This window comes from Staurois parvus, unplaced genomic scaffold (assembly GCF_062004578.1).
Source record: "Staurois parvus isolate SC_StPar_1 unplaced genomic scaffold, SC_StPar_1.0 ptg000029l, whole genome shotgun sequence".
NCBI lineage: Eukaryota > Metazoa > Chordata > Amphibia > Anura > Ranidae > Staurois > Staurois parvus.
The window spans coordinates 1,105,178-1,122,521 of record NW_028317825.1 but is presented as its reverse complement, the minus strand read 5'-3'; the positions used below and the strand labels follow the sequence as shown (position 1 = coordinate 1,122,521).

The 17,344-nt window shown below is 39.7% G+C and overlaps 1 protein-coding gene across 11 annotated transcripts in view; it reads left to right on the top strand.

Moving 5' to 3' along the window:
• Positions 1-1,182: 1,182 nt before the first annotated feature.
• The window catches only part of TSPOAP1 (TSPO associated protein 1), a 188,740-nt gene continuing 172,578 nt past the window's right edge, over positions 1,183-17,344 (top strand). For 5 of the 11 annotated variants that reach the window (XM_089657041.1, XM_089657033.1, XM_089657046.1 and 2 more), the window contains exon 1: positions 6,004-7,042. In XM_089657041.1, coding sequence (XP_089513167.1) covers positions 6,404-7,042 — 639 coding nt within the window. In that variant the 5' untranslated portion in view covers positions 6,004-6,403. Of the gene's footprint in view, positions 2,341-6,002; positions 7,043-17,344 lie in introns of those variants that run through there. The other 6 variants (XM_089657071.1, XM_089657069.1, XM_089657058.1 and 3 more) reach the window with 3 other exon arrangements.

Below are 17,344 nucleotides of genomic sequence, written 5' to 3'. Positions count from 1 at the left end.
TATATACTGGAATTTTTATTTACTGGAACATTTATTTTACAAGAACTGGCTGGATCAGTGACTTATAGTGAGACTGTGTTAATGTGGCTCGCAATCTGACACTGACATCTCCAGTGACACTTGTACAGTGCTCAGTGTTAATACTATACACTGTCACTATACTATTGACTCTGGCTGGGAAGGGGTTAATATCTAGGCGCAATCAAGGGGTTAACTGTGTGCCTAACAATGTGTAATATGTGCTGCTTTTACTAAAAGTTGTGAATGTTTTTTTTTCTCCCTGCTTTGCATACTTACCTGCTCTGTGCAATGGTTTTGTAGTGCCCCTATAGCAAGAAAAAAAACTTCTGCATTTATAATCAATATAAATCGCCTCCTTCTCCTGCCCAGGACTTCATGTCCCATGAGGCATTGCTCCTCACATAAGTTCACATGCACTTACTCCACTTACTGAGGAGGTGGAGCTTGCAGAGGGATGAACAGACTGCCATAGGCTGCCCAGTGATCCCAAGGGTATGGCCAGATAAGAGAGGGGCGGGTTGGCATGTCACCCAGGAGAAGAAAAATTTCCACCCATATTGCGGCATCTGTGAGCCCGGGAAATGAGGACACCAAACACCCTCTACCCCTCCTCCAGCAGTGCTTTCATGGATTGGATCGAAATGGGACACCTGAAAGCTACATAACCGCCCCTGTCCTAAGTGCCACTTCTGTGGGAAGGGGGGGGGGTGGCGATGAGCCACCCCCTGAAAAATGCCGCCCTAGGCAAACTCCTTGTTTGCCTCGCAGCAAATACTTCCCTATACAGCCCTATGTAGAATTAATGAAAATTCTAAAAAAAATGTAAATAAGGAAGCAGCAGCCAGACATAGGACAGGCTGAATTAGGGGGGCTATTTATTTTTAAAGTGCAAATGTGTAAACATAGGTTTTAGACAGAGTTCAGCTTTAGGATTTTGTCTTGTGTCATATGTCCTCATTTACCCAGGTGAACAACCGTTCTCTATTGCTGCTGCTTGCATCATAAAAGAATCTTACAGGAAGATTGACATAACCCACTTTTTTTTTTTTTCTTCTTCCCTAGATTCTGCTGCTAATGCCAAGCTTTGCCTGTCTACTTTTAAGCTATATATTTCACATTGTACCACCTCTGTTGTTTGACCCACCCTGGCTTTTCATAAACATGGTAAATGAACACCTCAACAGTTCTCAAAACTGTCTGCTTGAGGAATACAAGCGAGATCTTGAACTATTAAAGAGAGAGTTACAACATGAAAAATTAAAAGGCCAGGAAGCCAGGAAATGCTACAACTCAGAACTGAAGCAATGTAAAGAGGCATGCGAAACAGAAAAAAACAAGTTAGTAGATGATTTGACATCTAGGTTGGAGCAGCAGAAAAGCCGCGAGCTACAGCAGATGACAGATTCAATGTTCAAAGAAAGGGAACTGGAAATAAAGCAGCTGATGAGATGGAAAGAGGAGGAATTAAGGGAGGTGCAAATATTCCTACAAAAAGAGAGAGATTCTGCAATAAAACAAGCAAGGGAGCTACAGAGGCAGTTGATTGATGAATTACTGAATAAGGGCAATATGGGAAAGAGTAGTGTTAACAAGAAAAATGGACCAAACTCTCCTCTCAGTGGTGAATGTCACTGCAAAGTTCAGGATGTCCTGTCTAAGCTTCGGTGGGACTATGATAGTGAACAGGCTGCACGAATCAGACATCTTAAAGTGGAGCTAGATTTGGAAAGGAGCCTTTTTATTAAATATATTCTGGACCAATCTGATAGCAATGCATCTGCCATTTTAAAGGACACTGCAAAGCCATTGGGCTGCCGAGAAATTAAATTCGGACGCCATTCTCTTGGCAGCACAGTCAGGCAGTGGTCACTGGAAGAAACCTCATCACGACCAAGATCTCTTGAAAACGCAGGTTTTCGTCATCATTCCAGTAAGAGTGTGTTGTCTAGGACAAGATCATTGGAAAGTGCGTTTCCACGACCCGATTCTCCACGACCCGATTCTCCACTTAATTCTACTGAAAAGTCTTGGAAAGAGAGCCCAGAAAATGATAGGCTTATAATGCCCATTCATAGACGTTTCCCTGAAAATTATTCTTCAGAAATTACGCTTGCCCTCTTGGAGACCAAAAATGGTTGTAAAACATGGTCATCTTTACAGGAAGGGTTTCATCAATTTCCGCAAAGCTCTGAAGATTCCACCCAAAATTCTTCAAATATGACTGAAAGTAACAGTGGTGCTGGATCCCTAGATACGTCTGATTTCCATCAAACTACTGATGCATCTGCACAAAATGTCAATATATTACAGAGCTGCCTGGTAAGAATAACATTGTTTTTGAAATTATGAAAAATTTAAAGTAGGATTTAGGCCCCATTCACATTTGTGCATCTCCAAAGTCGCATGATTTCCAGTGCGACTTTGATCCAACTTTACATGCACTGGACTCAAGTCGCATCAAAAGTCATACCAAAGTAGTGCAGGAGCTACTTTCAAGTCGCTGCGTCTTGAAGTCTCACAGATTTGAATGGCACCTATTGGGAAACGTGAGGTGTGACTTTGGGCTCCAAAGTCTCATGGCAAATCGCACAAGTGTGAATGGACTCTTTAGGTCTAATTCCTACTATGTATTGCAAGCTACAATGATCGTGTCAGAGGAATATGTTTGTGAAGAGTTTGACATCACTTGTCCCATTGTTAAACAAAAAAAAAAATCTGTGACCTTTACTTTTTTTTGTCTGATAATTGGCAAATACCTTTGCACATAAAGGCTTGAAGCATAGCTTAAAGTGGAACTTTACCCAACTTGCTAAAAAAAAAATAATGTTCTTTAGCAAGAAACATACACTCACTGGCCAAATTATTAGGTACACTTTGCAAGTGCCAAGAAAATATCCACACCCTTACACCACCACCATCATCCTGAACCATTGATACAAAGCAGGATGGATCCATGCTTTCATGTCATTTTACACCAAATTCTGACCCTACCATCTGAATGTCACAGCAACCAGTCTGCCCATTCTCCTCTGACATCAACAAGGCATTTTCGTCTGCACAACTGCCGCTCACTGGATATTTTTTTTTCGGACCATTCTCTATAAACCCTAGAGATGGTTGTGTGTGAAAATCCCAGTAGGCCAGCAGTTTTTGAAATACTCAGACCAGCTCATCTGGCACCAACAACCATGCCACATTCAGTCACTTAAGTCACCTTTCTTCCCCATTCTGATGCTTAGTTTGAACTTCAGTTTGTTGTCTTCACCACATTACATTGAGTTGCTGCCATGTGATGGGCTGATTAGCAATTTTGTATTAAACAGGTGTACCTAATAAAGTGGCAAATATACTGCTGGTCCGTCCTGAGTGTACAGATATCATTGGGGTCAGTTTACTATAGGGGATCACAGCTATACCACATATGTTTGTTAGATGTTGCATGTACCCATAGTACAGCCCAGAAACAATGGTGCACATTTTGCTTTTTTTATCCTACCTAGAACAGAGGCTGACACGAATTTGAATTAAAAAAAAAAACCTGAATCCTGCCCAAAATATACTGACCCCAACCTTTGACCCTTACTTGACCCAAACACTAACCTTGGTACCGACCTAGATCAAACAATGATTTATCTATTTTCTTTCTTTAATTTTTTACATTTTGTTTCACACAGTTTTTTGTTTACGTCTTTCTCCCTGCAAGGAGATATGCAATGTATCTTCCTTCATTCAGAGAGAAGGAAAACTTAGGCTGCACAGTGACTAATTACTTTGATAGCCAATCAAAGGATATCAGAGTGATTAGGTGACCCAGAACCAGAAGTCCTGGGACCCAGGGCTCCCAGTGAGAGCCCAGTCTCTGTGCTGGGAGTCTGCTGTTCAGGGCACTCCCAGCACAAAGACAGATATGCGTATATGCTGCCCCATAGATAAGGGCCCAATTCCGTGAGGCCGCATATATGCATATTGTAGTTTGGGAAAGGGTTAAGTCATTTGGGCTATGTCCATAGGGTCTAAAAGTTTAATCTTTCATTTTTTCAGTTACAAATCCAAATGTCATTGAGTTACTCTGGCTCTTGACATAAAGCTATATTGACTATGCATATGCTCACTGTCTCACTGTCCCATTTTGATAAATACTAAAGACCTTCAGCTTGTTTCTTCAGTTCTGTAAAGCCTCATTCACTCTGGCACTCCTTAACTTTTCTAAGTGCAGGAAAAGTCATCCTGCTAATTGTGAAGCTTTCGGGGTATGTCCCCTTCAAGGTCCACACACAGTACTGCTTGGATCGTGAAAAAGGAGACATACCCCGAAAGCTTGTCCTGAAAATTGTATGTTCATGCAAATAAAAAAAAAAAAGTAGCTCAGACAGTACAGTTGTTTCTGTCGAAAGTGCACTAATACGGCTAATATTACCTCAAGCTAACTTTTTTATGCTCCCCAGATCACTTTCCTGCGTTTTTTAATATCCCAGTTTTAAAGTGGTTTTAGCAGCATTTACATGTGTTTAGAGTTTAGAGATCGTGGACACACAAAATTCTATTTTCTCCAACACAGCTAAACTGACTGCACTTAACCCCTGGTTCACATTTGTGCCCATTGTGCGGGCCGTAATTTTCACGGGCACGAGATCCCCGGGACACGCTGGGATGAAGTCCCTGCACTATTTTGGAAATCGCAGCCCACGCGGGAACCGAGGTACGGTTATGATTTCCAGTATTGGCTGCGTGCCATTAGAATTAAGACACCATCCTGCGTGTCCCGCATTCCTCTGTGTGGGTGGTGCTGCTGCAGGTATTTGTGCAGGTCCCGCAGGGGCATCACCCGCACAGATGTGAACCAGGGGTAAACACACTGACTGGCATCATTGAAAAATCATTAACGCATTTATAGGCATTCAGAAATGTCCTCTAGTTGTATATTAACGTAGACTTGACAATGCCAGTGTGAGTATGCCTAAACTATTCCTGTAAATATGTATGATTGCTAGCCAGGAAAAGAATGTAAGCAAGGGTTCAGTTAATAGATAACTGCTAATAGATGATAAAGCATAAAACTCGGCACGCAGGAAATGTTGGACAACCCTTTCTAGTGCTTGTGTGTATGTGTGTGTATATATGTATGTGTGTGTGTGTATATATGTATGTGTGTGTGTGTATATATGTATGTGTGTGTGTGTGTGTGTGTGTGTGTATATAGATAGATAGATATAGATATATAGATATAGATAGAGATATATATATATATATATATATATATATATATATATATATATATATATATATATATATATATATATATAGATATGTGTGTGTGGTGTGTGTGTGTGTGTGTATGTATGTATGTATGTATGTATATATATATATATATATATATATATGCGTGTGTGTAGATATAGTGATGTAATAATGTATAAATGTACAGCATGTTTATATCAATGTACAGATGTGTGTGCAAATATACAATACACATATACTGGAACAATAGGCACATGCATGATGCAAACGCAAGATTGCATTATAAAGCAAGCATGACGTACATCCGTGTAGCATTTTATTGAGTACATGCATCTTGTGTCAACTGGAAATGAGCTTTCTCAAAACGTATTTAGTGACTATCACAAGCTGTCCCATGTTTCCTTACTGATACGGTTTCCTAAATGTCTTATACATGCTGTTCTTGAGAGCGTACTGTCGTATGTGGGTTTTCTTTTTCTTTTTTTTTATGAATGGTGGGTGGATTATAAGCAGATGATCTGTTCCTTACATGATTGTTTACTGTCCTTCTTGTCTGGGGACAAAGCTTGTTCGGGTTCATTTAAGACATGTCTGTGTAGCAGCACCCTAACCTTTCATCATTAGGCAGCAAACACTCCATTCTAGCACAGTTTCCATGGCAACCATCTGTCTCTCCTTTCATTGGTTGCCCAGTGCTTGCAGTACAAATCTGGTAGGTTTAACTCCTCTATTAATATTGATGACTTCAAAAGCTAGCAGAGGTAGGATGCAGTTAACTTTAAGCAGAGCTCCCTCAGATTGCTTGTGACCATCAGCAGGCCCTAGAGAAGAGCTAATCGAGACGGCTGATGAAATGAAGAAAAGAATCCTGCTGGAGAAATGACAAGTTTAAACCATTCATGCAAGATGCTGCCGGCCTTCCTTCCTTTTTAAGAATATGGATTGGCTACATCTAAGCTATGTTCTGTCTGGGAGCACTGCAGTTTATACCTTCTGCCCAAGCAAAGCTGACTTCCAGGCAATCATTCATCTAATGAATATGCAGCATTTACCCATTTCACTAAAATCAGGACTCCACTCTTTCAATGGATTTTAATTGAATTTTTTCCAATATCTTGGAGAATATCAATGAGCATCTATCTGCATGATGCTGTGTATGAGTGCTGATGGACAGCACAGTATCACGCAGACTGCCAGCGAGCCTTCAGAGGAGTCATGGGTTTTGGAAGCAGTAGCAAGGTGCAGTTTCATGCACAGCCCGTTATTGGCTGGTGCTATCCAGAGCCAGGAGTGTGACGCCACTGCTGCTAAGGAATTGTCTAACCGCGTGGTTCCACTTGTGATGTTCTCGTCTTGTGAGGTACCGTCGGAATCACTGATGGATGTGGAGCATCCTGAGGTGCTGGTGAAAGACGATGCTTTTCCAGTGGAACAAGTGATGGACGTGGAGCATTCTGACGTAGCATTGAAAGGAGCAATACTTCCTAATAAAGATCCATCGATGGAGCCCACGGTCACCCCAGTTGACATCTATAAGAGTGTTATCTTGGTTGACAAGCAAATAGGAAATGTGTCTGCTATTTCTGCAAGCTTGGACGTCTCTGTCACTAGTTTGCCTAGGACTAAGCTTCAGGGCATTAAATCGGTTTCCGTGCCAACAGCTGAGCAGGAAATGCCAGTCTGCCCTCTAGAAAATGGGATTAGGCCGGGTAGCAGTGATTCCTTGATAAACTCAGTACACACTGTGTGTGAGAATGAAGAAAAGTGTAATACACATTGCACGGTAGGAATGGCTTGCTTCATTATCATACTCTGAAAACTTGTGTCCTCCATCGTTTTCTGGATTGCATAATTGGCGTAGTATTTATCTGACATGAGATCTGTGCCAGTTAGTATCAGCACCATGGAGAGCTCTCTGCTCCTCACTGGACAGGGCTGCTTGTGCTAAAGAGCAGTTTGTGTTCTTATTCCCAGCTAGATCATTCCAAGTTATCACATCCTTCTGTGCTATGTGCTTTGTAGGCAATCATTGCCATGTATTTTTATGTTGGCTGCAGTTTTTGGAAAAGCAGAAAAAACGTGTGTGTGTATCTGTGTGTGTTTGTCGGTGTGTGTGTCCATTAAAACATAATCCAGCAACTTCTGGTATCCCTGTCCTTTTAGTTACTGACCTTCACTGTGCAGCAGAAATGAAGATGTTCAGCTCCTAAATGGCTTCCATATTACAATACATATTTACAACATATGACATGCTATCTTGACATGTTGGTGCTCTCCACCCTCCTGTGTTTCTTCGAAAGACCTACAAGTGCCCTATCATACCTTATCTTTAATACTACATTTGCATGTACCTGCTGTCCATAAATTTTTGGATTGATATTCTTTAGGGGTTCGTCAATACATTTGTATGTGTTGTGTTTTTTGTTTTTTTTTTTTCTTTGGCGGGGGAGGGAGGGGACTTGTAGCCCATCTTACAGTTGTGTCAGTATTCTAGTAAGTTGCCATGTCATAGGGCCAGAATCCATTTCTATCTGCATATAGCTTGTATATTTATATACAGGTGCAAGTGTGTTTACATCAACTGAATTATAACTGCTACAATGTGATAAATGCTTCTAGTATGTGTTGCCTATAACCCAAGCCACTTCCTCTTCATAATAATGTTTTCATTCTCCTTTTTTTTTTTTTTTTTTAAAGCATGGTTGTGTTCATTATGTGATATTATGTGTTGTGTATTTATTTGGGCATCACACCTCATACAATAGAGATTTGACTCTTGAGTTCTGTTTCCATTAATGGAAACAGGAGAGTTCTGTGAAGAGGTATTGTCACATTTCCCTTTCCTCCACGTAGGAACATGTTATGTCACCCATTTTCAAAAATTATTCCTTCCCCCCCCATCACAATGAATGGTATGTCCTGATGATCACTGCAGCAAATAATACACTCATGAGTGTGTGAGGTTAACATTTTGGCTTGAGCCTTAGTCTGTCTGGAAATTGTAATGGCCAAATATGACAGAAAACTGATTTTGTGACAGTCATGTCCATGTGTATGCTATTGTGTATGACAGGTGTTTCACCTGCAGGCTTTTTGTAGCAGTATGTGTCATTAAAAATGGCATGAAGAAGTTCACTAGATTGACCTCACAGGGCTCGTTCACACCAGATGCTTTGGGACTGTGCTGATCAGCCTTGCCCAGTGCAGTCCCAACACAGGAAAATGTAAAAAGCCTTGTTCAATATGAGGTCAGTTCACAACACCTTCTTTGAGTTAATGTGCATTTTAAAGTCATGCATGCAGTACTTTTTTTTTTTTTCTTTTTTCTTCAGTGGTGCATAAAGTCACACAGCACACTGTCTCACACATTGCTGCCAGCAGTAAAACCAAATAAAATGTCAGTTGTGACATTTCAATAAAGTTCTAACAAAAAAATGGTAATCAGTAGTGCATCAGCAGTTTCCTCCCAGCACATACCTGCAGCTGTGCGTTCAGAGTGGCTTGCTGATGTGAATGTGACTTGTGTCATCAGCAATGCCATCAAGTGACCACTTAAAAATGGAAGGTTAGCACTAGAATCCTGGGAATGTCCTACTGCTGTAGTAATTAGTTGTAATGATGCATACATCTGCATAAACTAGCTGCTTACAGAACTTTGGAAACTTGGGAAAAAAACAATTGGGATCCCTGCCTACATGTTATTGATGCATTGGGCAAGGAGAAACAGAACTGAAAATGGCATTCTCATTAAATGCAGTGTCTATATAATGCATCGAAAAAACACAATTTTAGCTTGTTGACCCTTCATAGTCATAATTTTTGTACTCCATGAAATTATCTTGACATTGTTTGAAAGCAGTTGGTAACTACAAACTGGTGCAGAATGAAATATATATATATATATACTGGACTATTTTTTTTCAGTTTTGGAAGGATGGGTCTGCTAAGAGAGCTACAATGTAGTTCAGGGCTCTGTTTAAACATCCAGCAAATATATTTCTATTATTACAGTAAACTGTTTAATGTAGCATCCATGACTGGCTGTTTGGAAGGGTACTCTTGCATGTAATCCATTGTATACACCTGGAATACAGTATTTTAATAGGATACTGTACTTAATACTAGAGGTCAACTTCAAGGTTACAGTACTGACTGATCCTAGTCCATGATACTTGTGAGCAGCAGCAGAAACCATATGTATGTTTGGTTAGTTTGTAGTGAAGTGGTTCTGCCTCTGATTTATGTGAAACCTAAGCCCTGGTTCACACTGATGTGATTTCTGATGCATTCCAGAAAGCATAGAATCGCATAAGTGAAAGAACATGAGTTTCTATGGAGGCAGTTCATATATATGCATTGCAAATCTGATGCAATATGAGAAAGGGTCTTGTGTGAGTGTAGTGCTTGCTATTTGTAGCTCCACAGACTTGAGTGGAAACTGCATGCTGTGGAGATTCCAGTACCACCTCACACTGGAGGTGCTCCTTATGTTGCACTGTAAAATGGATTCAACTTGCACCGCATCTGTGTGAACCTAGGCTTACTCTAGGCACACTTTTTAGGTTTTTTACTTCTTTCAAAAAGTCATGTTTGAATGCCCACTGAGCAACTTCTGGCTCTCAGTCACATTGGAACTGTGTTTATTTACTAATCCAAGTGTTCTCACAGCCTGTGCTTTGTGAATAGCTAAGCGGGGGGGGCAAGCTGACCCAACTGACTGGTTTTTAATTTGCAACCTTCAAGACTGTTATCCTGGCTGGCATTGTGAGCCCCTGAAGAACCAGGCATGATGGAATCCTGGATGGATTTCACTGGCCTGCATGAAGATGCCAGTTTACACATTTAGGCTACTTTCACACTGATCCATCGCAAAAAAACATAGGCGTTTTTACTGCGCATTTGCTGTGCTTTCTGAGCATTTTTAAAGGACACGTGACTTAAAATCTGCACCAAAAACGCTTCTCAGAGGCGTTTTTGAGGCATTTTCCATTGATTTCAATGGGAAGAGGCATTTTTGGGGCGTTTTTTTTTCTATTTTTTTTTAACTCCCCAAACATGCCCCCAAGATGCTACAACGCCTCAGTGTGAAAACATACAAAGATATATATTCACATACATAGGGAAGCATTTTTCTTGAGCTTTTCAGACGCTTTTCATAACGCAAAAACTCCTTAGCGTGAAGGTAGCTTTAAACGCAAGACCACAATGGCAGGCCCCATATTTTTGCATTCATAGTCATACTTTGAATAACAAAGGTATCTATGTCAGTGTACAAAAGAAACTCAAACAAGCTTTGTCACTGTGATGTGTCACTCTTCCACCTACAATTATCAAGGTTTATATACAATACAACTGGTAGTTAAAAGACAGAAAAGAGTTTTTAGTTAGCAATATGCCATGCATCCAAAAGTGATGATTGGAAACTGGGAGGGCCTGAATCACCAGTGGTCTCCTGTATCTCCTGGAGATTCTAATGGAAAAATGTAGCAAAGCCTGTTTCACATGGAAATCAGCTTGTATAAGCGCAGTGTGAACAGCAAGCTGTGTTCTTGTACAAGCTGAAGCCTGTGTGAAACAACACTAAGGCCTTATTTACATTTGTCATTGACGGCCAGTAAAACCTTGCGGTTGAGCCGTGTTTTTACTGCCTCTCAACTGCTCTCCTTTTTGCTGCTGAGGCAGCTGTCGGGGATGGCATCTTCACGGCCGTGACAGGAGTTATACCCCCTGTTGGGGTCGGTGGGCAGTGTTACCTGCTGCACGTGTGCCTTTCAAGGGAATAGGGCTTCGCTGCAACTTCTCTGCAACCATATACAACATGCGTGGTTGTCCAGTATTTAGGGGGTTGAAAGAGGCAGTGGAGAGGTGATACCGCACCCCCTCCTTGACTGTCTATTGCTTTCTGAAGAGCGAATCGAACGCAGATAATGCTTCAAACAGCAAAGCAAGTGTAAATGAGCCCTAATTGACTCTGCCTTCACTGGAGCTGCACTTCCTCTGCTGCAAAGAAGAAAATAATCTTCCATTTTCTTCTGCATTCTAGTTAAAATAAATGGAACTGAAACGCGAGGCACCCTCTAAATGAAAGCAGCAGATAGGTGTTGTCTTTTGACATCGCTTAAAGTAAACTGTGCAATGAGGCGTTGGGTGGCTCTGTAAAGGTGGGATGTTGTACATTATGATGCCTGACGTATACAGTGTGTTACTGCGTTCAAGTAAAGAAGATCTTTAACGAAATTATGATGCCAAACTCCATACAATAAAGTTTATATATGATAATAGAAGGGCTTAGACACTTCTTTTTATGCACAGACTGTTGCTTTACACAGTCTCTGGTTACTATACTCTGAAGCATGGTCACTACAGAGAGGGGCTTGGGATTCTTCTTTTCAGGCTGGGTGGTCAAACAGGTCTGCCAGGTCTTCTGTTCTCTTCCAGTAGAGTTTACGTGACCAGTACAGGTAAGAATATTACCCCCTCTATTAGACAGAATTAGAAGGTCCTGTGTTTTTGGCTTTGTCCCTTTTTTAATGTGACCAATACATCCATTAAATGGTGTATATTGTTCAAAGACCTGCATTGGATTTGGATCAATGAACTGAGGGGGCAGCACAGTGGCTAAGTGGTTAGCACTTTTGCCGGGCAGTACTAGGGTCATTGGTTCGAATCCCAACCACAGCACCACCTGCTTGGAGTTTGCATGTTCTCCCTGTGTCTGCGTGGGTTTCCTCCGGGTACTCCGGTTTCCTCCTACACCCCGAAGACATGCTGGTAGATGAATTGGATCCTGTCAAATTGGCCCTAGTATGTGTATGTATGATTGTAAGTTAGGGACCTTAGATTGTACGCCCCTTAAGAGCTAGGGAATGATGTGAATGTACAATATATATGTAAACCTCTGCGTAAATTGATGGCGCTATATAAGTACCTGTAATAAATAAACTATGCCAACAAATGGGAAGTGTTCATTCCATACTGTTAGAACTGATTTTATTTGTAGTCATGGCCGAGTTATTCTGGGCTAGTCAAAAAGCTATTAAACTAAAGTAAATGCTAAATAGTAAGCACCAGGTGGTGTTCAGTAGTACCATCTTGTTAGAAGACCTTGTTTAGGCACAGTCATAGAAGGTGGGAATGCCTATTATTCCTAAGCCATAGAAGTAAAGGTACTTCAGGAAGCTCCATATCCTTGTATCCTTAGAACTGGATCGATCTGGCACAATATGCTACCTGCTCCATTACCATCACAGATGCAGTGGGATTTTTTTCTGGTTTATATTTGAGAACAACAGATGGGTGAATGACCTTTTCCTACTCCCAAAAATGGGTAATATTGGTAATTGCTTTTTCTGTCTTCTAAACAAATTTTAAAAGAAAAAGTATAAATATGAACATTTCTCACAAACATTGTTTTTATGAATGTTCAAATTACTGAGCAATCAAAGCTGTCCTGTTGTTAGTCACTGCAGGAAAGACATTATTTATGAGCTGTCTTTGCTGTTACCTTGCTTGTCTGACAGTAATGAATTTGGTTGTTGCACTTGGAAAGCTCTGTTCCCTTGTGATTGAAATACTACAGGAATTCGGTTGCATACCTGATGAAGCTGAAGGAAGCAAAAAGGATAGAAATGCTGCATCTCAATGCTTTTTCTTGCACACATTTTTCTGGGCTTCTTGTTCACAACATGTATCTCTTTTACAACAAAACAATACAAAAATACTTTTTTAGAACAGATTAAACAATACCCAGGCAATCGGATAAATACACAATTGAAATACATACAGGGGTTGATTTCTGTGTTAATTTTGTTGACTAAAATATTTTCGTCAACTCAGTTAACATTATTTTACTTGACTAAAATACGACTAAAACTAAAATGGCATTTTAGTCAGACTACTGTAAAACTAAATCAATTTTGACGTAAATATTAACACTGGTTATATATCACAACCGCTAAATCTGTGTCTGTAGTGCATGTTCAAAATTTACTACCATAAATAATATGTTATTATATTTTTACTCCTGGAGTTTGAGTTTGGAAATTCTAGAGAAATGCTTAAATAACGCATTACAATTTATCTCAGCCCATTTGATTTTAGTAAAATGTACTAGAGATTTTAGTCCGCTAAAATGTATTGGAGATTTTAGTTGACTAAAATATGACTAAAACTAAAATTGCATTTTAGTTAAGACTATGACTAAAACTTAATCAAAATTTGACATCAAAATTAACACTGGTTGATTTACTATAACTGTTGTTCTCAGTATTTGGTGCAGCTTTGCATGTTAGCCAGTCAGCTTCTAACTTCAGTTTGTTCAAATAATGTTGACAAAAAAAAAAAAACCTTTTAATTGCTTCGGTCTCTATGAAGATCTGCATCAGAATTTGCACACTCAAGTTTTAGTAAATCAACCTCTGTTTTTCTTGCCAAAGGATCTCTAGTGATGTTCAGCCAGTCTTGTTATACACTTCTGCCACACTGCACAGCCAGACAGGTGACACTGTAATGTCCTGGTTCCACTTTGTAGTTTCACATGGCACCTCTATGCCTTCAGCGTGCTAAATTCATACAGTTTCTATGAATGGAAAGTGATCTATGAATGGAGGATAGGTGGATGATTGAAGGGTCCACCACCTCCATTTATAGATCCTGTATCCGCCTCTATGAATTGTATAGCTGGGCAAATAAAGGGGGCATAGTCAGGCTGACATTCCCTGTTGCCAGAGACCAAAACGGTCAATCACAAATTTTCCTTTGTAGCCATGTTGTCAGATGGGGGGGGGGGGGGTGAGGCCCTGTCCAACCATACTGCTCAGAAGTGAAGGGATGGTTAAAAATAGATCAAGATTAATTCTGTATAAAGTGTAACTAGACACAAAACTTTCTTTGTGGCTTGGATAGATTGGAGAGATAACTGTCAGTTTGTATTGCTCTCGGTGTTCCTGTTAGGAAGTTTCAACCTCTCGTTCACTTGTTTATGGTTATCTACGAAAAAGAAATTCTAGAAAAAAAATCCCAAATTTTGGGTTGAATAGAAATAGAAGGGAAATCTTCCAGTGGGGACACTGGGTTTTGGTGACCCTGCTGGCAAAAAGGGATTCCTGGACATGGAAGGATTTCCTCAGACTTCCTGTTTTGGCTATGTGACAGGAAATGAAAGGAAATCTCTCCAATAGGAAACAGATGGCAAAAAAAACTTGATAGGGGTTACGACCCTCCACTATTCTATTCAAAATAAAAAAAAAAAGGTTTATCTTTTAGTTTTATTTTAACCCTTAGTGTGCATAGCTGAGAAACCAGTCCTAACCTGTCCCAGCCATACTCACAGTGGAGTTCGGGTTTTCCGCATACTGGCCTGCTGTGTGGGCTGCTGCTACAAGTTGCCATTACTTGCTCTTTAATTTGTGTTAACGCTGCATTTTATTATTGTTGTGATGGAATGTTCAGAAAAAATCCATTACCCTAATACTCAATAAACAGTTTCCTTGATGTGGAAATAAATGAGATGTTTTTATGAGTATTATGTAAACTAAAGTGTTTGCTTTATTCATGCCGCCTTAGTTCAGGTGTGTCTTGTTTGATCTCTTAGCCAATGTCATGTTTTAATAACAAGCCTAAATTACTGCCTCTGTCCCAGTAATGATTATTAATTACATACATCTGTTGTGATTGGCTAGTGCTTTTGCTTTTTTTATGTTGATCATTTTGTAAGTAATATGTATTGCAGAAACATATACATGTTTTGCAGATTACTACTAAACTGTAAAGAGAAACAAATTTCTGCTTGTAAACCTGCTTTGCCTACTCCTTGAAAGGATAGTCCTATTTTGAAAGGGGAAAAAAACTGAATACCACAAGAATAATGTGTAAGTAAATATTTTATAAGTGCTGTGCACTGTTGTCAGCTTCACAAGTCCTTGATGTTAAATCCTGCTGGATTTGGCGCCTGTACTACATGCTGTTTTGTGAAGCAGCTGGTTTTTGCACCTGCCAAGGTAGGGCGAATCTATACTGTTTGCAGTTTTTTTTGGCTGTCTGGGTTCTGTTTTTCTTCTGTCTTGGTATTTAGATATAACACTTATGTGCTTGAAATTGGTTTCTAATTTTATACCAATGTGCATCGAGTTTCTTACATTATGGTCAAAGATGGAGAGTAGGATTGAATTCATGATTATTTTGCTCAAAAGGAGCAGGGCCCTCCTAACCCTCTTGTATTGAACTGTATTGTTGCTGTATTGTCTCGCGTTATATTGTAAAGCGCTGAGCAAACTGTTGGTGCTATATAAATCCTGTATAATAATTTTGCCAAAACAAATTATTTTAAACCTGTAAAAAAAAAAAAATGTTGCTGTGCATTCAGACAAGCAACTTCAAGGTGGTGTTAAGCTTTCGTATTGCTGCTTTTGTCTGTGTATTTGCACCTTTATTGCTGATTTAAATAACCTCTTGATGGCAGGAAAGTCTCTTGCTCCATGGGTAGTCCTATTTGGATCTACTCCTGGAACTTTTTGCCAAGGCAGTCATGTTTACTGAATTTTACCTGTAAGGTGTTTTGTGCTTAGAAAACCGTAATGGTTTTGGCTGAGGTTTTATTTTTTAAAGTATAATATTTAATTACTATACATTAAGTTAGAGTCCTTTTTTTCTTTTCTTTTATTCTATTTCCAGCATAGAAAAAAAAAAATAGTACCCCTACTCGTTCACCCAAAAAAAAGTTGACGTAAATAAAAACACACCGTTTTTGATAAGTTACTTAAATTATAATAAACACATCTCCTGATGTAAATCCAGCATCAATCACATCGCTGCATGCTGGATTTACATCGGGACATGTTTATTTTTTTTAAAAAAGGAATGTTTGTTTTTATTTACTTTTGAAATGCTTCAAAAATTCGAATTAAACCAAATGAATTTCATTGTTTTGTTACAATTTATTTCCGGATTCGTTGAACTTCGTTACTGTTGTTGTTCGGAAGATTTGGCTATGTTGTCCAAATTTCGATTCGTAGCTAGATGAATTGCACGTCTAGCCAAACTCCAGAATGTGTTCATATACTGCATATACCCATATATCCTGTATACATCTAGATGCTCAGAGATACTATAAAGTAAACAAGATATTTATCTTTTTTCAATAAATATGCAGTTTTAACACATACCAGTGCCTTCAGTGCTTTATTTGTTTTATCAGTAATTTAGGAAATATAGTAGTCTGTGGATCAAACACTGTAAGTCAGTAAGAACGTCTCCTGTATTTTTGTCAGCACTGGTTTCTTTTAAAGGTAAAATAGTTTAACTATGCACAGGGAATCCCCAATCATTGGAAAATAGTCTACATAGAGTAGATCTTAATTTTTTTTTTTTTTTTTTTTTTTTTAAAGCTTTAAGCATCACAGTAGTGATGTTCTCTCAGGTTCCTCCCACCCATCTCTACAACGGTTGCCACAGCTGGGATCTTGATGTACTGCCACAAACTCCTGAATTGGTCTGGTAGAGCTCCTACGGCTGTTAGTTCTTCAGTAGGACAAGAACAGGGCTGCTTCAGGCCTCAAACTATTTATTCCCCGCTCCATCCACCTACTGGACACACCCCTCCCTGGGGATTGGCTGGAGCACAATAAATATTCAAGCTGCCCATATGCCTCTTCTAGAAGCCTCTAGAATGCAGTGGGAAGCAATCAAACCTTCAGCGTGTGAAATCCAGAACAGCCCAAAGAAATCAACAATTACTCCAGTGATTTACAGAGAAGCCAATAAACTAAATTTACTTAACATCCCAGCAACCTGTCTAGGAGGGTACTACTTACAGTATGTTTTTTAAACACACACTGCTGTCTACCTGCTGTCACATAATGTGATGTTTTGTTTTTTTTTCATAGTAAGAGTGCTCCCAAGTCTAATCAGAAATCTTGAGTAAGGACTTCAGATAGGTATAATGTGTGGGCATTGCAGATATTTCCTTTTGCGTTCTTCCGACATGGGTAAAAAATGGCATGAGCAAAATACAATGCTGGTTTTATATAGGGGGATCAAAAAGCGTACCACGCTCTATGGTCAGGCAACAGCCAGTGCTCTAATGCTC